This window comes from Cervus elaphus, chromosome 12 (assembly GCF_910594005.1).
Source record: "Cervus elaphus chromosome 12, mCerEla1.1, whole genome shotgun sequence".
NCBI lineage: Eukaryota > Metazoa > Chordata > Mammalia > Artiodactyla > Cervidae > Cervus > Cervus elaphus.
Genome location: NC_057826.1, coordinates 49,891,495 through 49,917,856, shown reverse-complemented (window position 1 = coordinate 49,917,856; position 26,362 = coordinate 49,891,495). Strand labels below are relative to the sequence as shown.

At 40.9% G+C, this 26,362-nt stretch overlaps 1 protein-coding gene and 1 non-coding gene across 2 annotated transcripts in view; both read left to right on the top strand.

Moving 5' to 3' along the window:
• The window catches only part of MYO1E (myosin IE), a 212,954-nt gene that overhangs the window by 143,704 nt on the left and 42,888 nt on the right, over positions 1-26,362 (top strand). The window contains exons 10-18 of the mRNA XM_043918799.1: positions 337-533; positions 3,959-4,039; positions 4,334-4,420; positions 6,707-6,793; positions 7,932-8,099; positions 9,085-9,170; positions 11,573-11,654; positions 16,848-16,954; positions 20,894-20,992. Coding sequence (XP_043774734.1) covers positions 337-533; positions 3,959-4,039; positions 4,334-4,420; positions 6,707-6,793; positions 7,932-8,099; positions 9,085-9,170; positions 11,573-11,654; positions 16,848-16,954; positions 20,894-20,992 — 994 coding nt within the window. The remainder of the gene's footprint in view (positions 1-336; positions 534-3,958; positions 4,040-4,333; positions 4,421-6,706; positions 6,794-7,931; positions 8,100-9,084; positions 9,171-11,572; positions 11,655-16,847; positions 16,955-20,893; positions 20,993-26,362) is intronic.
• TRNAC-ACA lies at positions 3,056-3,127 on the top strand. Its single transcript has one exon. It is a non-coding gene; the product is annotated as a tRNA-Cys (tRNA).

The following is a 26,362-nucleotide window of genomic DNA, read 5'->3' as shown; positions in this document are numbered from 1 at the left end:
GTCTTGCTGCAGACTTGGAAAGATGTCCATTTTAGGCATTTGGCTGTGATCTCAGTAGAGGGGGGTTGATTTGCCACCCTTCTTGGATCCCTGATTTGTATTATTGAAAGTCTCGGTCATCATAGGAATTGACTCATGTAATAGAAAAATTGGGAAAAGTTAAAATGGATGGATGTGTGTGAGATCTCTGATAAGCAGTCTTCATTACAGTGAAAGATCTTGGAGGCTAATGATGGTTGGTATCTTGCATGTGTGCACACACATGTCTTCATGTATTTGTGAGAGGAATTGTTAAAAATCTGAAAGACAGTCATGTTTTTGTTTTGTTTTGTGTAGTTTTGGCTTTTCCTGCCTATCTCCTGGGGATCAACCAGGACCGGTTGAAAGAAAAACTAACAAGCCGACAGATGGACAGCAAGTGGGGAGGCAAGTCAGAGTCTATCCATGTGACCCTCAACGTAGAGCAAGCCTGTTACACCAGGGATGCACTTGCCAAGGCCCTGCATTCCCGGGTCTTTGATTTCTTGGTAGATGTAAGTAAACACAGATTGACATTGTTGGGGCTTCATATTCTAATGTCATGTAAAGAGTAAAACATCTCAGAGGTTTGTTTTCACGTTTTGGCTCATTCCTTATGTGATCATCACTTTACTCCTCCATGTTTTATCCTCACACTGGAACCATTTTTTACTTTTCCACTTTTACTTCTAGTATTGTCCAGCAAAAAAATATGGTAACAGCTTTTTGTGGACAAAATATTTAGTAAAGCCAGAACTACAGACCAGAAAAAGGGGAGGCCCACTGTCGTAAATCTTTCAGCTTAAAGGTTTAGAATTTTGTATTTGTCATCTATTGTTATGTTACAAATTAACCCAAAACTTAGTGGCTTAAAATAGTAAGCATTTATTTTTTCACAGTTTCTGTGGGTCAGCTATTTGGAGGTGACTTAGTTTGGTGGTTCTGGCTCAGAGATGAGAGGGCAAAAAGATGCTGATTAGAACTACAGGGCTTGACGAGGGTTGGAGAATCTGGTTCCAAGATGGCGTCTTCATATGTCTATTGGCAGGATGCCTCAGTTCCTTGCTACATGGGCGTCTTTTTTGGAGCTGCTTGAATATCCTCACAACATGGGAGTTGATTTCCCCTAGAATGAGTAAGAGAAAGAGCAAGGAAGAAGCTGCAAAGATTTTGATGTCCTAATCTTGGACTCAAATATTGCCACTCTGTCAGCTTCTGTTCATTAGAAACAAGTCACTAAGGACAGCCCACAGTTAAGAGCAGAGGATTTAATTTCCAATTTTGGGAGGAGAGGAGTGTCAAAGACTTTTTGGACGTATTTTTTAAACTACCACAGACTTTTAAAATGATGGTGTAACCATACAGATATTATATCTAAATATGCATATACATACATATTTATATATGTATATAACTTATAGATTCTGAAAAGTAGTCTCTCAGCACTGCCACTGACAGTGATAGTCTGTGTTAATCACTGTAGCTTGTAAATGGTTAGAATAATAATAGCAGGCACTTATATAGCACTTACTACATGCCGGATACTGGTCTAAGTATTTTAGAAAAAAAATAATTCTTATAACAACTCTGTGACATAGGTATTATTATCTTTATTAAACATATAAGCTAACTCTGAGGCACAGAGGGGTTCGGGAACTTCCCGAAGGTCACACCACTATTAAGTGATAAACCTAGGACTTAAACCCAGGTAATTTGGCAGAGCTCCAGCTATTTCACTCCTCTACCTTTTATATATTTCAGCCAGAAAGAACCCCAGGGGAACCCCAGTCAACGGACAACAGGCTGGCCATTAGGTCCAGAAAGTCTGTGTTTCACTCCAGGCAACATCTGTAAGGCTTAAAGTATTGTTGGGTGTGTTTAGGGTTGAGTAGGTCAGAGCAGGGTAGGGTAAATATTCTGTGTACTTCTTATGGTTATATTAATGATAAGATTGCTTAGAAAGGTCAGGGTTATACAAAACATTAGTCATGCTTTTAACTTGTCCAGGCCCATCATTATACTGACAAGGGAATCTTAGCCCAAGAATTGGTGATTTCACCCAAGGCCATTCAGCAGGAGGATTGTAATGAACTGGGATTAGAACCTACATCTCTTGTCTCTGTTCAGTGAACCTTCCAGTGCTGGCCTTCCCACTTTATTTCCTTTCTGTCTTCCCTTGATGGTGTGGTGTAATGGGGCAGATGCCCTGTATAAGTGATACTAATTGGAGCTGACATTTATTAAGCCCTGAGTCTGTGCCAGGCACTGGGCTAAGTGCTATACATCATTACCTGTTGGCTGATAAAAGATGAATGTCATTTTCTTTGCCTGGAAAACAACTCTGGTACTTAAAAATTCCTCCAGTTATTCTCAACCCCCAGGAATTTTTCTCTTACATTCCTCCCTCCCCTGCAGGCCTGACTGACCCCCTCTAACCTACACCCGCCTCCTAACATTGTCTGTTTCGTTGATAACACATCTCTTTTCACAGTGGTCAAGAACACAGATATAATCATCATACTACTTAAATTGAATTCCAGACCCTTCCTCTTATCCAGTGTGGTTTTATACATTATGATGTTATCAGTGTCATTAAGAGGATTGTAGCGAGAACTAAATGAAACAACACTTGGGAAGCCCTTCCCAAAGCCTGGTGAATGTTGAATCCATGTAAAGTTGCTTTTCATTAACATTGCTTTAATACTAATTAATGGCATTACTGTCCACAGTTGCCTCTAAGAATAAAGACTGTCTTGTTGACATTTCCTGCCATATTATGTTAGATGATCATTAACTGACTACAGGGCATACCTTGTTTTATTATGCTTTGTAGATACTTGTTTTTTTTTACAAACTGAAGGTTTGTGGCAACTCTGTTGAACAAACCTATCAGTGCCACTTTTCTGACAACATTTGTTCATTTCATGTCTCTGTCACATCTCGGTAATTCTGGCAATATTTCAAACTCATTATTATATTTGTGATGATGCTCTGTGATCAGTGATTTTTGATGTTACTACTATGACTTGCTAGGGCTTCCCTGGTAGCTCAGACGGTAAAGCGTCTGCTTACAATGCAGGAGACCCAGGTTCAATCCCTGGGTTGGGAAGATACCCTGGAGAAGGAAATGGCAACCCACTCCAGTACTCTTGTCTGGAAAATCCCATGGACGGAGGAGCCTGGTAAGCTGCAGTCCTTGGGGTCGCAAAGAGTCAGACACGACTGAGATGTTTCAAACTTTTTCGTTATTATATTTGTGATGGTGCTCTGTGATCAGTGATCTTTGATGTTACTGCTATGACTTGCCAAAGGCTCGGGTGCTAGCTTTTTTTTTTTTTAGCAATAAAGTAATTTTTAATTAAAGTATGTACTTTTTTTATATGTAATGCTACTTAAAAGACTGCACTTAATAAACTACATACAGTATAGTATAAGCATCTTTTATATGCATTGGAAACAAACAAAAAAAAGGTATGACTCACTGTTTGTGATATTTGCAGTATTGCAGTGGTCTGGAACCAAACCCACGGTGTCTCTTATGTATGCCTATACTGGATGGGGTTAATGGAAAGAATATTTACAAATCCTGCAATATTGGTTCTTTTTGTGAAACAGGTTTTGCTTCAGTCATCCAAGATGATATTTTCTTCTAATTCTCAAGACTTCCTGAGAAAAACTAGTTCTGCCAGAAATGAATGATTTTCATCATGAAGCAAAGTTGTTTTTTCTACCATGCTACTTTTTTTTTTTTTTAAGATTCTGGTGGTTTTCCCACAAATTTGACATTGCACTGAGGCCTTTTTTAAGGGGCAATTCATCTGTCTTCTTGTCTGCTTCCATTTCCATAGGCAGTAGTATCTGCTTTTCTTATCCCCATGCATGCCCATTTTTAATATGACTATGAAAGGAGTTAATTACCATGCTGGTTACTTTCTTCTAGTCTATCAACAAAGCAATGGAGAAGGACCACCAGGAATACAACATTGGCGTCCTAGACATCTATGGCTTTGAAATATTTCAGGTAAGACCAGCTTGAGTAATTAAAGACAAAGAAGGGTAATGCTTTTTACCTGGCTTGAAAGAAATAATTCTAGGCAATGAAAAAAAAAAATCATTGTGGCTCACTTTTGCCTTTTTGAGTTCTTCATGTACCTATACTAAATTAGTATCTCCTAAATATAAACTATGCTGTTTCTACTGATGCCGCCAACATTTCTGTTAAGCTTTTTCACTAAATCACTCAAGAAGTGACTTTAAAATGATTTTGCAGAAACAAGTACATAAAAGTAACACTTTGTCTTTTTCTTTTCTTCAGAAAAATGGCTTTGAACAGTTTTGTATCAACTTTGTTAATGAAAAATTACAGCAGATTTTTATTGAACTCACATTAAAGGCAGAACAGGTGAGTAGTCCCTCTTCCTTCATCTTCTTCTGTATCTAATTTGTTTCGAAGGGTATAGATCTCTCTCTTTTGGTAATAGGTTCATACTATAGTTTTTTTATTAGAAAATGTACTTAATAGAGTCAGGCAGAAAAACCATATGCCACTGTGACATTTTAGTCTGAAGTATAAACACCATCTGCTACATTTTCTTTCTCTGTAAGTAAATGATGCTGTGAAGTTGGACTTATGACTGGTTGTTTTTACTACTCTATGACTCGTTGACCAAGTGGAAATGGAAACCTATTCCAACCCCAATTGCCTGTGGCATATACTGTGTTCCAAAGGAAAACTTGGTTTTCTCGGATTTGCTCTGCTCCCAATCTAACATAAAAATAAATGTGTCTTTAACAAAGCTGGTATTTAAATTCTGACTTGAGGTTACTTATCTTGTTTATACTACCTACTGAAAGTCCAGTACAAGTTCCCTTTTATTCTGGTGCCTACTGTTTTTTTATTTCTTAGATTGCTATAAGGTACGACCAACCAGATAGCTTAAAACAATAGATATTTCTTTCTCTCCCAATCCAGGCGGCCAGAATTCAAACTCAAGATGTTGCTAGGGTAGCACTCTTTCCAGAGGCTATAGGGGAAATTCTTCCTTGCCTCTTGCAGCTCAAGGTGCTCCTGGCATTCCTTGCCTTTGGGCAGCATGCCTTCAGCCTCTGTCTGTGTCTTCATGTGTCCATTTTCTCTCTGTGTCCAAATCTCACTCTCTCTTCTCTTACAAAGACACCAGTCTTTGGATTTAGGGATCACCCTAAATCCATGATAATTTCATTATGAGATTCTTAGCTAATTATATCTCTAGATATCCTATTTCCTGACATTTTGGGGTTCTAGATGGACACAAAATCTTGGGGGACACATTCAACCCACTGCACATATTCGAGGTTGTTTGAAGAATGCTTCTTCATGGAAGTGTTCATGTGTCTGCTTAGGAACACCAGTGATGAATAGTTTTCATAGAAAACTCTGCCCTGGAATTCTTCCACTCCTCAGAGTAGCTAGAGCCAAACCCCAAGAGTGGACGTGGTAGAGACTGAGATGGGAGAAGGCAGAGGTTGAGTCACAGAGGAACTTTGTAGGGCACGGCCAAGACTTCAGAGTAAGAATGATGGGAAGCCATTGGAGGATTTTCAGTGGAGTGTGATGCCATCTGATTTGTTTTTGACCAGTTGGCTTTGACTCTGTGCACTTAGACAGGGCAGGCTGAGGCAGGGGAGGACAAACAAGAGTAGAAGTTTCAAAAGCAGACTCCCGGGGAGACTAAGCAGGAATGGTGAGGCGTAGACAGTGACAGCTACAGTAGAGGTGGGGACATGGTGAGAGGGGATCAGATTGGGTTTATATTTTGCAGAATGAGTCAGTGTGACTTGCTCTCAACATAATTAGCTGAGGAAAGAGGAGTCGCAGATGATTTTATCTTGATTGCAGCTTGAATAACAGGACCAGTGGGGAGACTGTTTACTGAATGGTAAGATGATGAGGAGAGCAGTTGGTTGGAGACAGTGGAGGGATGTAGGGCCAGAGCACTGCTGAATGTGGTAGATATGAGAGGCCTGTTATCCCTGAGTGGAAATTCCAGTATGTGAAAAAAAAAATGTGACTCTGGAACTCAGGGGGCCAGTCTAGACTAGAGAAACACTTTCAGGTGTCATAGCCTATAGGTATTATTTTAAGCCACGGAGTTGATTGGAATTACCTAGAGAGAAAAGGTTGAGAAAATAAGGCTGGGAAATTGAGCCCTGAGAGCCCCCATCATATAAAGATCAGGGGGTGGAGGGGAGAGCCAGCACTGGATGCTAACAAAGCAAGACTGATGAGGAACGAGGGAAACCAGCAGAGTGTGATGGTGTTCATGATGTTTAATGAGCAACTGACCTGAATGAGGGGCCTTCCTTTTAAGTACCTAGATGCTAATCTGTACTTCTGTTCTATGTTAGGTTCAAAGAGATTATTTCATAACTGGACCTATGGGTTAAGCCATTTTTAATTGCCATCTTTGTATGTCAAAAACAATTGTAAGGAAGCAATTTTATATGGTTCTAACCAAACATAAAAATTACCAAGCAATGAAATTCTCTTTTCCTCTTCCTCTTAGAAAATATTAGTATTGCTAGTTTTTATGGGAGGGATCCAGGTTTTTCTTTCCTGATGATTTATGTGCCTGTGATATCCATCTGTGCTGAACTCTAGCTGGTCTTCACTGAGTCATAATGAGAATTCCTGCTTTCTGTCCTATAGGAAGAGTATGTGCAAGAAGGCATTAGATGGACACCCATCGATTACTTTAATAACAAAGTCGTATGTGACCTCATTGAGAACAAAGTTGTAAGTATTGGTCTGGTGTGTCTCTTCACTGTTCACAGGTTTACACTAAGTGACTTTTTGTTCTCTCTGTCATTGTGTTAGAATAGAGAGAGTGAGAACTCTGATTGAAGAGAGGTTTTTTGTTTGCTTATTTGGCTGTGCCTGGGTTTTGTTGTGGTATGTGGGATCGAGTTCCCTGACCAGGGATTGAACCCAGGCCCCCTGCACTGGGAGTGTGGAGTCAGCCACTGGACCACCAGGGAAATCCTCGATGCAGAGAGTTTTAGCAATTACATTTATTTTGCTTTTATGTATATGCATGAAAACAGGGTTTTATTCTTACAGTTAATATATACATGTGTATATAAGTACATTATCAATTTATGAATGGAAGTTGTTACTGAATTTTAAAAAGAGACAGTTATCACTTATGTTGATGGTATAGTGTATGAAGAGATACAAAATTGGCCCTGCCTTCCAGACCATTTATACAACTTCTAGGACTTTAGCCCTAGAAATTATTCAAAAGAAAATAAAGGGGCATAGACAGATCTGTACAGTACTATTTTGTTTTGTTTTTTATAAAAGTCCCAAACTGGCAATGGTAAAACCATTCATAGAGAATTCAGTCCTTAAATAAATTATAGCATACAAGAACAAGGAAACATAGCAATCAAAATAATAAGTATAAAGACTGTATAAAACAGGAGGATTATTTATAAACTAGTGCTATGCAGAAAAAGTGATATATGATAGAATGTGTCCAGTATGTATTATCCATGTCTATATGGATAACAAGCTGAAAACAAACATTAAGAAATGAATTAGGATCAAAGAAAAATGGCTTTCTTCAGAGTTTTAAAAATCAACTTAGTACAATAAAAGTGAGCAGGTAATGATCTTTCTGTGTGTGACTTTGAATAGAACTTTGGGAAATTAAACTTTTCTTTTTGAAAATGGACTTTGTTCCATCGTTAGATCTAAGAGGTGGCTCCCATTTGGGATTACTAATAGCATCCTTCCTCAAAGGGAAAGACTGACTTCCAAGATGGTATCTTAAGTCTCGGGAGCTGTTTCCTTGCTTAAGGAAAGTCCTAATGAACATGGTATGTTTTAGAACAGTCAGTGAACTGGGGCTTTGCTTTCTTGGTCCTATCAGAACCCTCCTGGGATCATGAGCATTCTGGATGATGTATGTGCCACGATGCACGCGGTGGGTGAGGGGGCGGACCAGACGCTGCTCCAGAAACTCCAGATGCAGATTGGGAACCATGAGCACTTCAACAGCTGGAACCAAGGCTTCATTATTCACCATTATGCTGGGAAGGTATGGCCAGGGAGCGGGGCTTCAACAAAGGGGAAGTTACCTGTGTTAAGCCTTTGGGCATGTAATCTGTTTTCTCATGAGGCAACTGAAAAGTGTCCATATAGTTTTATCTGCCTCACTGTGTTTTATTGATCCATCATTCATTCATGCAACATGGGGCTTATGAAATATTTGGAGAGACAAGCAAAAGATAGTATACACTGCTGTGTATTTTTTAACATGAATCGCCCTTATATAATGTAAATATGAATCAGCATATATATTAACTGCTGAAGGAATGAGCTTTCGTCTTGCCTCTTATGCAAGCCTGCATTTTTTTACTTGCCCGTCTTCCTTGGGAGTATAAATAAGGACCAGGGGTTTGTTCTTATGAAATGCATGAGAACTGGGTGTTACTGCGTTACCAGGCTTTGTGTGGGTGCTGGTGATACCCAGATAAGTAAACTGAGGTCATGATATTTGGAGACTTCACAGTACTATGGAAATTCACTGGTCTCAATCTTCATCACAATTAATCTCTTGTTAACCAGGGAGGATCCTTGAGCATGAGGTTGTAGCTAAATTGATCTAACTCTAACACCATTCATAGGAGAAATCAAAAAGCCTCAGATGACATGGCCCACTGCAGTGGATTAGTGTGCACAGTTTCATTTTATTCCATCTTAGCTAAAATTTAGGGAAAGAATTCAGTGTATTATTTACACACCTGTATATCTGTAGAAGAAGGGCTATGTAATTGTGAGAGCTGGGGGCCTGGTGATGTATTTTTTGGATTGTGTATGCAATCAGCATCTCCAGACCATCACCAACTAAGTCATCTAGCAAGTAAAACATGCACAGCCTTAATGTGACATATCGAGATGAAAGCCCATTTGTTACATCTGAAAATATACATATTCCATGAAAGATAGCCATGCTGGCTTGGATGTTTTGTTCAATGAAATAGTTAAAAGATAAAATTTGATTTCTTTCCATTCTTGGTAAGGTATCCTATGACATGGATGGCTTTTGTGAGCGGAACCGTGATGTGCTTTTTATGGATCTGATCGAGCTTATGCAAAGCAGTGAGCTGTAAGTGTGTTTACCTTATCTGACACAGAGGTTTGATCAGATTTTTAGTTTTAGGACAAACTTGTGATGTTTGACTGATCAGCATTTTGCTTCCTTGTGCTGTTGGGTCGGAGTTATCATTAGACAATTTGACTTCTTAAAATAGTTATCCCCCCAATCTTAGTCTCTCTCTTATCCTTAATACTTCCCACCCCACATTCTAAGTGTCATCTACAAGCCCTTCAGGGTCTCCAGCTTCATCATGTTCAATGGTATTATCTAGAAGAAGTGCCCATCCTGGGACTGGGTTGGGATAGCCATGTAATCTACGAGTGGAATAGTCTGGTTCTGTGAAACTTGGCCCTTGGAATATCATCCTAAGAATTCTCCTCAGTTGCTCAGTTTTTAAAAATGCTGATGGCTTAGCTACACCCAAGTTAACATGAGTTGCTAAAGCACTTGAGAAACGGCTCAAGAACTCAGGGAAGGACACTCAGAGATCCATTTTAACTCCCCAGACCCTGACTAAGCTGTGGTCATAGAAGCAGTGGGAACACCACACCCCCGCTCCCCGCCCCCTGCAAGCTGCTGGAACACTCAGGACCTGCTTTGCCATGTCCTTTCCTTCCCTGTTACCTGCAAAGGTCCCCATGGTCCTGGGTCATGGATGTCAGGCGTCATTTACGTGATCAAGCGTCTCTATGCCAGGCAAATGCAATATTGCACAGTCTTCCAGTTTTTACAAGTTTTAGAGCTTCCTCCAAGTAATAGTGTCCTTTTAGTCTCTTACTTCAACTATCATAATATCAGGGTTAACTGCTTTAATCAACAGCTGCAAGCATGATTATTTTCTAGAAAGGGCCTGTCTTCTATGAAAGCAAAATTGAGTTTCATTTTTGTCCACAGTTCAAATTTCTGCTCTGTTTAATCCCCTTCTCCTCCTGCCAGCCTCCACTTCTCCCCAGCCTGCATCTTCCCAGGCTTGTACTTCCTTGGCACTCACACCCCTCACTTCAGAGATTTCTTCATTCAAAACATAGAAATCTATTTGCTCTTAAAAGGTCAGGTAAACCACAAATCCTGGCTTGTGGGGTTTATGATAATCAGGTGCAGACATGCTTTCAGAGATTTTTTTTTAATTATTAAAATTACTGCCAACTTCAAGAGCTATTGATGCTTCCATCTAAAACTCGTGTCGTGTAGACATGGTCTATTGTTTAGAAAACACATGTGCTGTAAAAATCTATAATTGTGTCTGGTGAGGTTTAAAGTAGATTATTACTGGGGAGACTTCCTGGAAAATTCATGATGCCCAGTAAGTCACTTGGGCTTCCCTGGTGGCGCAGATGGTAAAGAATCTGCATGCAATACAGGAGACCCGGGTTCAATCCCTGGGTCGGATAGATCCCCTGGAGAAGGAAATGGCAACCCACTCCAGTATTCTTGCCTGGAGAATTCCATGGACAGAGGAGCCTAGCAGGCTAACGTCCACAGGGTCGCAAAGAGTTGCACACAACTGAGCCACTAGCACTATTACTACTACTAATAAGTCACTTAGGAGGAATTTACATGGATCACATTCATTCCATCAGTCAGTCAGTCAGCAAGTATTTATTGAGCACCTACTGTGTTCAAGGTAGAGGTTATGTTCCAGACACTGGGTACACTACATTGACTAAGACATTGTCCTTGCCCTGTGTCCTTTGAGGCAGGCATATCAACAGATGCAGCTCAGTTACACTTACTAACGAAGATACATTCAGCCAGCAAAGCATTAGTGAATTAGCTTCACTTAAAATTGCTCATACTCAAAAGCACAGTTCGTCAGGGTCTTTTGCTTGAAGGGAGGGATGGTAGAAAGAGTGGCCTATTGGCATCTAGTGGGCAAAGGCCACTGATACTGTGAAACATCCCATGATATGTAAAGCACCCCCACCCCCACCTCTGGGGTCCCAACACAGAATTATCCAATCCCAAGTATCCTTAGCACCAAGCTTGAGAAACCCTGCTTTAGAGCAAAGCAGAATCTGCATTGAATTTGGACAATTCATACACATTCCTGTGTTACGGCCTATCTTATTTAACTCAGCAAACTCACACTCAGCCCCCTCTGATGTGTCCTGCTGCCGAGGTGTGTCTCAGTAATAGTGGGTGGGAAAACATAAAAGGCAGAGTTTAAAATTTTATTTTTCCAATTTTATTTTCCAAGATGCTTCTATCTTAGAATTCTTCTCTGTGTTCCTCTTGTCCACTGCTTTATTTTTTCTAAGTCTTTAACTTGATGGATTGTGCTTTGAGTCAGGTGGCCGTTCTGTAGTCAAGGTTCTATGCTTCTGGATGACTCTCACTTCTCTATGGAAGAAGGTGTTCCAGCCCCCAAGGTACTTGCTGATTGCTAATCCATTGTCTCTCTTTTTTTCCAGACCTTTTATAAAGTCTTTATTTCCAGAAAATCTGCAAGCTGACAAGAAAGGGCGCCCAACTACTGCCGGAAGCAAAATAAAGGTTTGTTCTATTTTGGAAAATTTATGGATTCCTGTAAGAGGTAGGATTTTCTGGGACTCAGGAACCATAGCCCTGGGCCAGGCTAAGGTCAGTGAGATGCAACAGATTGGTTACAGAAGATGGCCAGAAGTGATGTTGCTGCTCGAGAAAGGGTTACAGGATACTAGCTGGATTTGACTTGGCTGTACTAAAACCCCAAAGGGATATTAAGTACCACGTAGCTTAATAGTCAGCAGATGATAATCAGCTACTTTCTAAGAGGAAATGGCTTTGCGCTGAGTCTAGGAGAATTCACATTAATCTATCAGAGAAATTTTATGATCTAGAGCCATATTTTGGATTTTGGTGATGGTTTTCCACACCAGACCCCAAAACTCCACCAAATACTTTATACATACCTAAAATTCTACTGGGCCTTTTAAGGGGAATTTCTGCACTTTCCTCACTGGACCTTGCAGGCCCTTCTTTTTGTGAATTACAGGCACCTTGGCCCCACAGTATCTCAGAATCAGAGGAATTCTTAGTATCTTTTGTTCTTTTTTTTTTTTGGCTGTGCCTTGCAGCATGCATGATCTCAATTGCCAGACCAAGGATCAAACCCATGCCTCCTGCATTGGGATCTTGGAGTCTTAATCACTGGACAACCAGGGAAGTTCTCTTACTATTTCTTGGAAGCCTCTCGTGGGGTGTGCACTGAATTATCAGAGGCCTTGTGTGGTAAAATTGTCCCTAACAACACTCTGAACTTAAAGGTTGTGTTGAACACACTCCATCATGTAATTTTTTGAAAACCAGTCAGTAAACTTCTTTTTTTTTAATTATACCAGATGAAAACACTTTTAAAATTATATATTTATTTTTAACTTTTATTTTATATTAGGGTATAGTCGATTTACAATGTTGTTTTAATTTTGGGTGTATAGCAAAGTGATTCAGTTATACGTATCCCATATAGGTTATTGCAGAGTATTGAGTAGAGTTCCCTGTGCTATACAGTAGATCCTTGTTGATTATCTATTTTACATATAGTAGTGTGCATATTAAAAATGGTTTTTTAAAGAATCATACCAATAAAATACCACCCTGTCTTTATAATCAATGGTATCATCAAGTGATTAACAGTAGGGGCCTGGGGTTCGTCGTAAGTGTTCAAATCTCTCATCACATGGATTGCCAAAAAATTACCTAAATTCTCAGTGCTTCTTTTGCCTTCTCTGTAAGGTAGAGATTTTAGTACCTAATCTCAGGAGGGATCCTGTGGTAATTAATTTCATAATCCATCTAAGGCACACACTGCCTGAAACATAAGAAACACAAAAGTGTATGTTCTCACGTTACATCTACTGCCTCTGTCCCGTCCTTCTCTCCCGTGCTTCTTCATCTCTGGTTACTTCTCAGTGGGCACTTGATGCGCCCATGCTGACTGCCCGCCTGGACTGTCCTCCCCCCCCCACCAGCTGGGCAGCCAGGTCCTACCTGCCCTTCTCACCCTTCTCGATAACCTGAGCTCTATGGATACGGTGGTTGTTCCTGTCTGTTCTGTTCACTGGCTTTTTCTTCTCTGAACATTTCAAGAAAATGGAAGCCGGCCTCCCCGGCCTCTGAGGACACAAACACTGTAATGTCACAGCAATAAGACAATCCCATCCAGAGGAGCCTCAGGTTTTGTGGAGGAAGTCAGATGCAAGCTGGGTCTTGAGTTAGAGGGTAGAGTCCCCTAGGGGATGAAGGCAATCCTGTTCAAGGAACTGGAGACATAGAATGTCCTGGGACAGAGTTTGGATGGAGTTCCCTGGGGCAGAGAGGAGATGCAGTTCTCACAAAGCCCCAGATGTTGACCTCTTCACGGCTCTGACTCATGCTATCACTTCTGGGTCCTGGAGGAGGATTCGCTTTAGGCTGGAAACTCTGGTCACAAGACTGTCACACATTCACATCCAAGGGGCCCAGATCATCAGGGCTGCAGTGACTCACTTTCAAGTGGTCTGGGTCCTCAGTCCAGCTTATTTCCTGTAAAAAGGAGGGCAGGAGCAGGGGCATTTCTCTCCTCCTCGGAAGACTTGAACCCTTTGCCTCCTTCTTATTCTTATCTAGTTGAATGCTCAGAGTTGCCCCCTTCCAGGCGTACTCAGAATGTTCTGGATTGCTATGGTTGGGGGAGTTAGCAAGCTTGTTGAGGGACGCTGGACTCTACATATTCTCACCTCCAATGGTCCCTCCTTGGTGAACCATGCGGCCTCTGGCTGTTTGACGTTCTGCCTCCACATAGGAGTGAGTCTCCCTGTTTTATGTCTCCTAAGTCACCTCTTAGAGATGCATAGCTCTGGCCCAATCTCTTACATCTTTCATAGCCTCAGTATTTTGCAGATGCTAAGCATCATCTTTTTTTTTATTAAAGTATAGTTGATGTACAATGTTGTGTTAGTTTCGGATGTACAGCAAAATGATTGTTATACATATATATGTATAACTTTTTTAGGTTCTTTTCCTTTATAGATCATGACAAAATATTGAGTATAGTTCCCTGTGCTATACTGGAGGTCCTTGTTGGTTATTTTATATATAGTAGCTACATATCATCTTAATGATATCTTGGAGGTATAAGTGTTTAAAGGGATCCTGTATTCCTTAGAAGAAAAATTAATGTTCAAGGTAGCTTTAATATTGGGTATTTTACATATTCTAATTCTTTAAAATGTGAAAGTGTTCTGTAGAATTTAATTTATAGAATATTTGGTGAGAACTTCCATTATCTTTGTTTATAAAGCGTATTCTTTATTTAATAACATGTGATTGTTGAGGCTTTCCTAAATTCTACATTGTCATGACTAAAAGGGACCAGTTTTGAAATTAGAGCCAAAGGTTGATGCTATTGGGCGAAAGAATGGAGCTCAGAGTTGGCAAAGTAGACTGGGCTGGTAGCTTTATCTAAGTGGGCCTGGCCTCTAAAGGAGCAGATGTGACAGGAGATGCAAGTGCCATGAGGTGATAGGACCAGTAGACATTAAACATCTATTCCAACCTGCACATTGAGATAGTAGTAATATTCTAGTTCTGCTTAGTTTATAGATGGGAAACTGTGGTCCAAAGAAATTTAGTGATTTGTCAGACAGCTTGCAAAGAGCAGAGCCAGGATCCTAGTTCAGACTTGCCAACAATCTACATGGAGGGTAGAATGAGGAGCTATCTCCCTAAGGAGTATCACCTTTGCTTACTGTTTGGTCTGCATATCTTGATGGCCACTTCTGCTCAGTAGAAGTAGCTTTGGTACTTCTACCAAAGTACCAAGTAGCTTTGGTAGCTTTATGTTCTAAGTCATGGGCTTTTCTTGTCTGGAGTCAGAGTAAATTCAAACTGTGGCTTCCCCACCACCTCAGGGGGCATCTATAGTTGACCCATAGCTAAGTACAGGATAATTGTGATGGTTAAGATAAATTATTTTTTGCTCAAATTAATCATCCCACAACCTAAAGGCTTCTGTCTAATCCTAACCCTCCCAGTTAATTCCTTTTGGTATTACAATAAATTATTCATTGTCTTCCTTAGGAAGGAGGAAGGCATTGTGTGGTTAGGGAGAAAACTTGCTAGCTCACAGACTTGGGTTCAAGCCTCACTGCTGTTGCTTACTAATTGTGTTATCTCGAGCAATACTTTATTTAAGGCCCCATTTTCTCATCTAAAAAAATGGGAATGATAATCTTGAGTCATAAAAAAGAAAATCCGTGTGTCTAGTCCATGAAGCATTTTCAGTACATTACTATTTTGAGCTGGAAAGAACTGTGTCAAGTGGCATATAAACTTAAGTCAAACTTGCCCCTGTGTTTTCAACTTGCTAGGTTGAAAAGAGATGCTCTTAAATGCTTAGGACTCAATAGTGTGCCAAGTTATTCTTAAAAATAAGAGTTTGGAATTAAAAAAAAATACAATCTCTCATCAACAAGGAACTTAAGTCACTGTACATTTTCATCATGGAGCTTTGCTTTGCTCGTACAACCTCTGCACCTCTGCTCTGAATTCCAGGCCTTGCAAATAATGCCATATTCTGCATATCTAAAATGGAGAACTTTTGCTTTGAAAACACTGGAGTTTTTCTCAAGGGTTTCGGATTTCCCAAACCCTTGAAAATAGAAAAATCCTAATTGAAAGAGGGTTGTCTATTGCAGGCAAGTCCCTTCTGCTGACTTGGTAATGGTTTTCTGGCTTTAGAGATCCTTTCCTCTATTTTCTTTTAGAGGTTTTCTCTCTTCACGCTGATTTGCTTGGAATGAGAGTTTGTGTGTGCCCCATTCTTGGATCCATGGGGTGTGCTCAGCTGTGGGGATAGAAATGCTGATGTGGGTTCTGATGTATTTTTCATTTGAGATACTCATGATTTGAAATATGTCATGAGCAATTTTAGCTTTATTTATGTAGCTTTTTCTGCTTGAACCCAGTTCCATTGTGGGTACCCAATGTGCAGGTAGTGAGGAATGATTTTACATCGAGTATTTTAGTTTGTGAAGGAGTAAGTTTCCTGCTACACTGAAAGGGCTCCAAGTCAGCAAGTCTGTAAAAAGACATGCTGAGGAAGAAGGTGGATGAAATGGCATAACAAAGGTTTTTGAATTCTGAAATTTTTATGTGTCTCCCACCTTTTAATTGTGACTTTCCATCATTTTATTAAGATGATTCTTCATTGGTTGGATTGCCTGGAAAGAGTACAGGGGGTTCTAATGATTTATTCTTGCACATAATTTTGTGCACCACCTCTCCCTCCAAAGTTTATAAGAAAAATGTATTTTCAATAAATCCTTTTGTATAAAAAAAAAAGAAAGAAAAGTGTATTTTCAAAAGCCCTCAGTTGATATGAAATTAACTAAAGTTGTTAATAATTAGCATGCTTTCTTATTTCTCCTAAAAATTATGTGTCTGGATATACTGGGTTTGGGGGATTCTTTTTTGCTTTTATTTTATTTAACTATACTAAAAAGGCCTCATTGTTGTCAAAAATTTAATTTCAAATGCACTTGTGAGTGTTCAGAGCACCATAACAGTCAGTAGAGCTTTGAGAAAGTATAGTAGCCCTGAGTTAAATCTAATGAACAAACTGTCATGAGGATGGATTTCTGGCTGTACATTTGCACACAAGTCTCCTTGGAAAGCTGATTTAGAGCAAGTTCCATGTTTCTAAATGATGTTATTCTTCCTTTCCAGAAACAAGCCAATGACCTTGTGAGCACCCTGATGAAATGTACCCCTCACTACATTCGCTGCATCAAACCCAATGAAACCAAGAAGCCCAAAGACTGGGAGGAAAGCAGGTATGGCAAAGGCACAGGTGGAGGTCGAGCTCAGCTCACATCAAGGGCAGCCTCAGCCTGTTTTCCGACTGCTCAAGTCAGGCCATCCGGCCTCTGCCCAAGGCAGGGGCAGTTTCAGTTGTCTTCAGATGTGTTTTATGTCTCTGTGTCTTGACTTCAGGAAGAAACCTATGTATATATCATTTTTCCCTCCTTGTTTTTTCCTGAAATGTTGGCAGTGCCCTTCAGTTCAGAATTAGCGATTTATAATGTTGATCTTGGCTGGTCTGGGGGCAAATGGAAAAAAGAAAGCAAACCCCAGCACAGCAGAGTCAGGATGGTTTTCAGATTAGTTTAGGCCCTGTGTAGACATTCTCAGTGCACTCGGCTCCTCGTCAGCACCCACAGGATGTGGCCTGGAATGCTGAGCTCAGGGTTGCAAGTGGGGTTCTGCAGAGCTGGTTAAAAACGATCTGTCGTTTAGTTGCTTATGTGGGCAGAGGGGCTGTAAGCTCTGTAATCCCCAAAGCATGGAGCTGATGAGCAGCGTGACTCTCGAGGAGGGAACCAGCCCAAGGGAGATGTGTGGCATATAAGCAGTGAGCCATATCCTCCCTGGCTTCTGAGGAGTCCTACATCACATTCCTCCTACACCTGCCATTTAGGGATGTGGCCTCTGCAGGATACAAGGGGGATGATTGAGTAGGAAAATGTTGATAATGACTGGAGAATATAGTTTTTGTATCCAGCTGGGGAAATTCCTCATAGGAACACAGGAAGCAGAGCTGAAGAGAGACCCTGTGAGTGACTTGGACTAAAGAGAGAGCTTCTACCTACTTACCACTGTCACCAGATGAGATGGACTTGAGTATACAGGTGTTCCTGTTCATACTAGAATTCATGCTGGAATGCCTATCTTTTTTTTTTTTTTCTTTTCTCTCTTGGAAAAAAAAATAGACTCTTCTAGGTATCAGCTGACTTAGTCAAGGTTAAACTCCAATAGGAAACCCAGGATGAAAATTCCTAGCTGCTCATCACTTCCCCCGAGGGACCTAGAGGGTTCATTTCCCATCTTCCCAGCAAGACCCTTTCCAACCCACAGTAGACAGACAATGCTTGGTCATTTCTAGGGAGGAAAAGGTAAATAGGAAGGAAAACGCCCAGGTGCGAGCATTTGCTGTCTGCAAATCTTTCTTTGTATTTTCACACTTTGTGGTGCAGCCTAAGACTGTTTTCTCACCTTAAGGTGCTGCTGGGATGTGGCAGCCTTCTGTTTGGTTATCTCACAATTTTCTGAACAATCTCATCAATAAATGTGGATTCCTAAAACATCTTTTTTATAGAATTACTCAAATTTTTCAATTTAAAATAATCTAAGACTCACTTACACTATTATCTGTAGATGACATTCATGCTCTGATGGGAAATCCATTCCTCTTGGGTCATCAGCTCACCTTTGGATACCTCTTGCCACCAGCTGGCACTGCAGCCCTTCTCTAAGTTGGTTTTACTCTATTCGGCCGTAAGAAGCATTCTTGGGACTCTTCTGTGTGATGGCTCTTCTGCTAGTTCAAGGCAGTTGCCGTGTTTCCCTGGGATCTTCTCTTCTGTGAACCCATCACTTAGCCACTCCAGCCATTTCTTTGAAGGAGCTGGATGTGGAATCCACCCTTGCCCCTTCTTGGTCATTCCTCTGGATATGCTTAAATTGCCCTCTGCTTTTCTGAACTGTGTCACACACTTTCTCCTTTGATGTCAAGAGGATAACAGATGGAAAATGTCTGGGGTTTTTTGCCTTCTGACACTAGTTCTCGAACTTGAGTATGCATCAGAATATCCTCTGGAAGGCTTATGACAGGGCCTCTGGGTCAGTGAGCCTGGGGTGGGGCCTGGTGGTGTGTATTCTTAACGAGCCCCCAAGTGATGTCAGTGATGATGGTGTGGGCTTCATATTTGGAGAGCAGCTGATCTAGAGCTAAGTTCTAGCCTAGGATTTGAAAGAACTGTATCCTGTCCTGGTCTGTCACCAACTAGTTTAAGTGAAACACTTCATCTCCTGGGTCCTCAGTCTCTTCCTTTTTAAATAAGAGGGTCAGGCCAGAGAGGGACTTCTTCAGTCAGACAGAATGCACACCCCCAGATCTGTTCCCCTGTGTCTGTTATCCTGCCTCTGCCTGTCTCTTCGTCACTGCTATACTCACTCACCCACACTCACATCTCATGCACATATACACCGAGTAGAAGCGTGGTGTCATCGGCAGCCTCAGAGTCTAGAAAGCAGAGCTATTGCTAAGAAGTGCTGTAGCCCTCCCTTCCCCCTACTTCAGACTCTCCAGCTTCCCTTCCCAGCAAACACAATCACAAATGAAAACATCTCACTCATCCTCAAATGCAGTACCTCCCTGGCACGCCCTCCCCTGCCCCCTGTATTCGGCTCTGCTGAAAGTCACTCTAATGCGAATATCTTGCAGTAGCTCCTGGCTGGAAGTTCCTCAGTCGTGATGCCACCTTCTCAAAATCCAAACTGAGTCATTGCAATATCAAAGACTGGAGAAATGAAGACAGTGGTACATTTTATTCAGTAAATTTTCATAGAATTTCTCCCAATGGTGTCCCCCTCGCCCACTTTTTTTTTTTTTTAAATCACATCCCTTATTTGAATTTCAGTGAGGAACTTCCTAACATACACTCTTGAAAACTGGTGTTATAAAGACTAAGGTATTCCTTAGTTGAATGTTGATTTGTGTTTCCAGTAGGATGGCATCCTGGGATCTGCCCTCAGGGCTTGGTTCGGGCTTACTGTGACAGATGGTTTCACTCTGGGGCTTTCCTGGTGGTTCAGTGGTAAAGAATCTGCCTGCATTGCAGGAGACATGGGAAATGTGGGTTTGATCCTTGGGTCGGGAAGATCCCCTGGGGAGGAAATGGCAACCCACTTATAGTTTCCTTGCCCAGAAAAGTCCTATGGACAGAGGAACCTTGTGGACTGTGATCTCTGGGGTCAAAAAGAGTCGGACAGAACGCTCATGGTTTCACTTCATCTGTGAGCATGAAACGTCAGGGTCCGTGGAAGGGCAGTGTGCTTCATTGGCAGGGATCACACGGTCAATTGAAGTTCTCAGTGGACAGGGTTACTCATTCCACAAGTTTATGGCGTGTAGTTTATTTTTTTTTTCCTGTTGGAAATGTGTCTTCATTTGGCTTTGGGCAAGCTGCCTGCCCTGGATTCTGAATTACTGCCCTGGTGGAGTTCTCTGGCCCTAACCTTGGGTTAATGGCTGAGAACAGTCTTGAAAGAGGACTCCTTCTGAAAGGAGACAGCTTACACAGGAGAGCAACAGGTATTGCAAGCCTGGCTGATGGAGGCTGTGATGGTGTGATGGTGCTGAGGAGTGATGGTGCTCCAGGAATATGTAAAAAACATGGAATTTTAAACATAACATAATATTAATACTTTGAACCGGTTGTCCGGTTGACAAAACTTTCCTAATGACAGAAGTTATAATGAATGGAGCAATGCTTTCACATGAAGCATGTTGTTTTCCATCTGATTCATGAGGAAGGAACATTTCTTCTTGAATTAATGGGTAATGCATTCCCTGCCTCAAAGTTTGGGGTGTAGCCATTTGTGAAAAAGACTTTAAATGAGCGGATATCTCTAATTGACGGCATCATGTGTAATTTCCTTAATGGAGAAAAGGTCGATGGTGAGTTTGAGATTTGGAGGATGGGAAAAAGGAAAGTTATTTTCCTGACTCAGGTTTCTACTGCTTTGGTTTACCAGATATGTGTGAATATTATAAACCTGAGGACCAGCTCAGACTCAGATTATTATAATTTATGATCTTTTTTTAGTATGCTTCCCTGGAGTGTGAAATTGGGAGTTTGTGGGTATAGTGGGTAGGGGAACAGGGTGAAAAGATTACCCAGTCCCATCCTGGCTCCCTCTCTCCTTTATAGGGTGAAGCATCAAGTGGAATACCTGGGCCTCAAAGAGAACATTCGAGTGAGGAGAGCTGGTTACGCCTATCGGCGTGTCTTCCAAAAGTTCCTGCAGAGGTAAGACTGGTGACTTGGGACTCTTTTATGTTTTAAGCAGGCTTATTGAGATATAATTCACATATCATACAATTCACACATTTGAAGTATACAGTTCAGTGGCTTTTAATAAATTCATAGAGTTGTACATCCACCACCACAGTTAATTTAGGAATATTTTCATCACCTCCAAAAGAAATCCCACTTTCCTAGTATTCCCCACCTCACCCATGGCCCTAAGCCGACACTTTTTTCTGTCCCTATAAATTTACCTATTTTGGGTATTGCTTATAAATAGAACCATATATGTCTTGTTTCTGGCTTCTTTCATGTCACAAAATGTTTGCAAGGGTCATTCTATAGCTTGTACCTGCACTTCATTCCTACTCATTGACAAATAATATTCCCTTGCATCAGTGTTCTAACATGCCACATTTTATTTGTTCATCCATCAACTGATAGACATCACATTTGGCTATTATGAATAACAAATAATGTGTCTATCAGTGTTCACATACACATTTTTATGTAGGCATATGTTTTTATTTCTCTTTGGTACATACATAAAAATGGAATTGCCAGGTCAAATGGTAATTATGTTTAACCTTTTTGATGAACTGCTAGATATTTTACAAAGTGGCTATACCATTTTACATCCTCACCAACAGTGTTTGAGGGTTCCAGTTTATGTGCATCCTTGCCAATATTTGTTATTATCCGACTTTTTGGTTCTAGCCATCCTGGTGGGTATGAAGTAGTTTCTCACTGTGGTTTTGGTTTGTACTTCCCTAATGGAAAATAATGTTGAGTATCTTTCCATGTGCTTATTAGCTATTAGAGAAATGTCTGTCCAGTCCTTTGATCACTTTTAAATTACTTGTCTTTTTAGTATTAAGTTATAACAATTATTTTTAGCATCATTTATTGTGAATAAATCATTTTAAAGCATCATTTATTTTAAGTAAAATCGAGTATTTTGTCTGTTTAGACTGATACATCAATTCAGAAATTCATGGTAATTGTGACATGGGGAGGGACTGACATCTAACTGACTGAGCAAATTAATAGTGTGGAGACAATTTCACGAAAATATTTAATAAGCTTAAAGTATTTAACCTCAAATTTTTTGTCCAAACATAAACTGATTTTTATATTTCTATTAAAGTACATTTGGCAGGATCTGTGCTAAATTTTTCTTACTTTGTGTTGTCTTTAAAAAGGATAAAATTTAGTGTTCTTAAAATACTACATGATTCTAACTTCTCTAGTGACTCTAAATTAGTGGAGTTTCACTGATGTTCTACATTTATTTAATTTCCTTTATGAAAGAAGGAAGCCATATTTACTGGTTTAATCAGAAAATAATTATGTCTTCCTGGCATATGATACAGGAGCAAGATATAAGAACATTTTTTTAAATTCAGACTTTATGTAACAAAGAGGTTTAGGAAGGAGAAGAACTTAATTGCCATCTTTGAAATCCAGTGTTTCTGATAGAGTAGCTTTCCCTCTGAGGATGTTGTTTCTTCTGCCGGGAGATAGGGATGGCTGATCTACTGCTTATCAATGTGGGTCATCATCTGTGGAAGGTCATTGATGTGGAAGGTCAGGAGAGGCTTGGCCAAAGGGTGGATCATTCCATACAGTAAAACTTCATTGATTTTTGTCCCCACACATTCAAGATCGCTGATGATTTTGGAGGCTGATTAAACTAGGAATAAAATTCACCATCAGGGCTCTCTGAATTAAAAGGCCCACTAAACCTCTAGCGTAAGCACGGCAATATGAAAAGAAGTCTTTAGGAAGGTTAGAAAACAAATTTGGAGCGCTCTTGCATCACTGTAGCAGCATCCATTTGCTGACAGACAACTGGGATGTTAATTATGAAAGACTTTGCTCTTCTTTAAACAGATGGCCGGCACTAGCTTAGGACAGGATTTCTCAGCCTCAGCTATTGACATTTTGGTTTGGATGAGTCCTCGTGTGAGGCTGTCTTGGACATTGTAGGATGTTTAGCAACCTTCTTGGCTTCTACCTACTAGATGCCAATAGTACCAATCCCACCCTTATTTTCCCCCAGTTGTGACACCCAAAACTGTATCTGGACATTGCCCCATGTGGCCTGGTAAGACAAAGTCAGTTGAGAGAACTGTGGCTTAGATTATCATTAAGGTTTTTCATAGAACTGCATTTCTTTGAAAATACCCTTTTTTAATTAAGAGGGAAGAAAGTTAAATCCAGAAAATAGTGAACAAGAAGTATTTCCTCCGACTTGCCTTAATTTCAAAAGGCTTGCCCTATGGGAGGGGGGATCGGGATTGGGAATACATGTAAATCCATGGCTGATGCATATCAATGTATGACAAAACCCACTGGAAAAAAAAAAATTAAAATTAAAAAAAAAATTGCCCTCAACAATTCCAAAATGTTTCTAGTTTTATTCTCCTTCAATATTTTTTCTATACTTAAAAACTTTTTCTTTTTTATTTTAAGTTCTTTTTTAAGATTAATTCATTTTTTGGCTGCCCTGGGTCTTTGTTGCTTTGCACAGGCTTTCTCTAGTTACAGAGAGTGGGGGCCACTCTTCATTGTGGTGCATGGGCTTCTCATAGCAGTTGTGTTTTTGCAGAACACAGAAGAATCCAGGTGTGTAGACCTTGGTAGTTGTAACACACGGGCTCAGTAGTTGTGATTCACCAATTCTAGGGCACAGGCTCAGTAGTTGTGTTACATGGCCATAGTTTCTCCGCAACGTGTGGGATCTTCCTGGAACAGGGATTGAACCCGTGTCCCCTGCATTGGCAGGCAAATTCTTTACCACTGAGCCACCAGGGAAGCTCCTGTACTTAAAAACTCTTTATTCAATATTATTAGACTCTCTCTAATTGGCATTGCTATTGAGAACGGATCAGATTTTTTTTTTTAATTTTACCTTAATTTTTTTTTTCTTTTGAGAAACCAATTCCTTCCTTCCATGTTATTTAAAAATAAACTGACAGACCTGACTTCCGTAAGCAGTACTGTGAACTCCGCCACTCTGTGGGGAGCAGGAAGTTCACACTCTTGGCCAAAGTGTCTGGGGTGCCCTGAGCAGGCTGCGTTATTTGTTTGCAGCAGCTCCTTAAATGAGCTGTGAAATGACCTGGTTCTAATACCCGGACCTCTCTCAAGTACCAGGCTAGCTGCGTGGCTGCACGGCTGGCACTTTCCAGAGTCAGCGCTGAGTGCGTATCTGTTATGCCCTTTGTGTCGAGGGCCTTTTTCGGAAATGGTTTTATCCTTAGATGCCTTCCTGCTTAGCTCTCCTGCTGTGGGCCTTTCCTTTTAGAAGAGACAGACGGGCCTCCCTGTCTTACACAAAGCAGACTCTTTTGATGTTGTCATATTTTTGTTTTTTGTTTTGATTTGAAAGTACTGGGAGGATAATACAAAGTTCAGAAAGAAAATTTGTTTTTCAATATAAAGTATGTGTTTAGCCTCCTACTCAAAAATGGCTACAAGGCCACATATCTGTCAGTGGGCAAGGAATATTTTTCCAGAGACAGTGCTGTTTTCCATAAGGTGTATGAGTCTGGGATTGTAACAGGATTTGTCCAGGGTCTGTCAGTGACTTTCTCATCCTGTGATCCACTGTGAGTAATTGAATCAGTTTATACTTTTATTATCTCAAGCATGGAGTGTCGCGAGTGTCCTGCTGGCTCCCAGGACTTTTTAGTGTCCTTGGGGGTCAGACACATCCTTAAATCCAGTGCCAGAGCTGGAGGTCACAAGTTTGGGCTGGCTTTCCTCTGAGGAGGAACCATTGGATTGGTCATCTGGGCAATTACAAGAAGCCTTGCAGGACTTTCCTGGTGGTGCAGTGGTTAAGAATCTCCATGCCAGTGCAGGGGGCACAAGTTCGACCCCTGGTTTAGGAAGATCCCACATGCCTCAGAGCAGCCAAACGTGTGGCCCACAGCTACTGAGCCCATGCTTTAGAGCGCCTGAGTCACAACTGCACAAGCCCGTTCACCCTAGAGCCTGTGTTCTCCAACTAGAGAAGCCACCGCAATGAGAAGCCTGCGCACCATACCTAGAGAGTAGCCCCTACTTGCTGCAACCAGAGAAAGCTTGTGAGCAGCAACAAAGACCTAGCACAACCAAAAATACATTAAAAAAAATTTTTTTGAAGGAGCCTTGCAGACTAGGGGCAAGGAAGGGAATTCTAGGCAGCAACAACAGCCAGTGCAAAGGTCTTGGGATAAAATATTGGTCTTAAACTGAAAACACTTGATGAAAGGAGGGTAAGTCATTATGCTCATCTCTTTTTTTTTTTTTCATCTCTGCAAAATTATCATAAGCACCTATTAGGCAGCATCCCTTTGCCTTATGAACCCATTCCCACCAGTATGTCCTGGAGAAACAGGAGTGAACTTACATAGTGAGAGAATATTGTACTGGAATTATGCTCTGGTCTCTCCAGTGAAGTACAAAAGAAAGCGAGGAGAATGCTGCCAGTCTTCCTAAAAGCAAAGGGAACCACAAGTGGTCCGTGGTCAAAGGGACAAGCAATTCCCACGTCTTACCCAGACCCAAACTCTTACAGGTCTTGTCAGGAAAAAGGAGAAGAAAAAGTCTCTGGAAACCAAGTTCCTTTCTATTAAAAAAAGAGAGAGAGAAATACAGTATTATTTTAATAGGGGATTGATGTGAATTACAAAGAGGTACCTATTTGTAGTTGCACAATAAAAATACTTTGGTTTATTATTTTGATTGGATTAAATCAAGCCAAGCAAAATCTCACTCTTAGAAGAAACATGTCACCTTGGTCTCTTCTTTCCTTTTGCATCCATGCCCTGCATGAACTTTCTCCCTCCTCCCTTTAGATTGCGGATATATTACTGCTTCTTCACCAGTGAGATCCCCCAGTAGCATCTCTGCTGTCAGTCATTTCTATGAGGCTTAATTGGTGTAGCCGCCTTTATTATGCCACGTATGAAATGTACTCGTGCTAATATGTGGCTTCAGGTAGACATTTTCATTTTTAAGCTTTTTATCTCTAATTAGTGAATAGGAGGATTTGCTTCTCGAGGAAATTTATATTATCAGGCAGAATGTGGGTATTTAGGAGGAGCAGAGAGGGTCCCTAGAATCACCTTAGTCCCAACCAGCTGGCTCTAAGTGTGTGATGTGCCTGCTGTGTCCTCTTAGAGAGTCCTGGATCCTGAAGGCAGAGCCACTCTCCTTGTCAAGGTTCCCTTCTCCCTTTGATGCCATTAGTGAGCCTACTCCTCGTAGCAGCTTCTGAGAACAGAGGAGGATGGGGGCTTCTTTAGAGGCCTGGGGCCCATGCATTGCTTGTCTTCTAGATGTGCCTGCACATAGAATATACCCTCCAATTTCTCACCCATA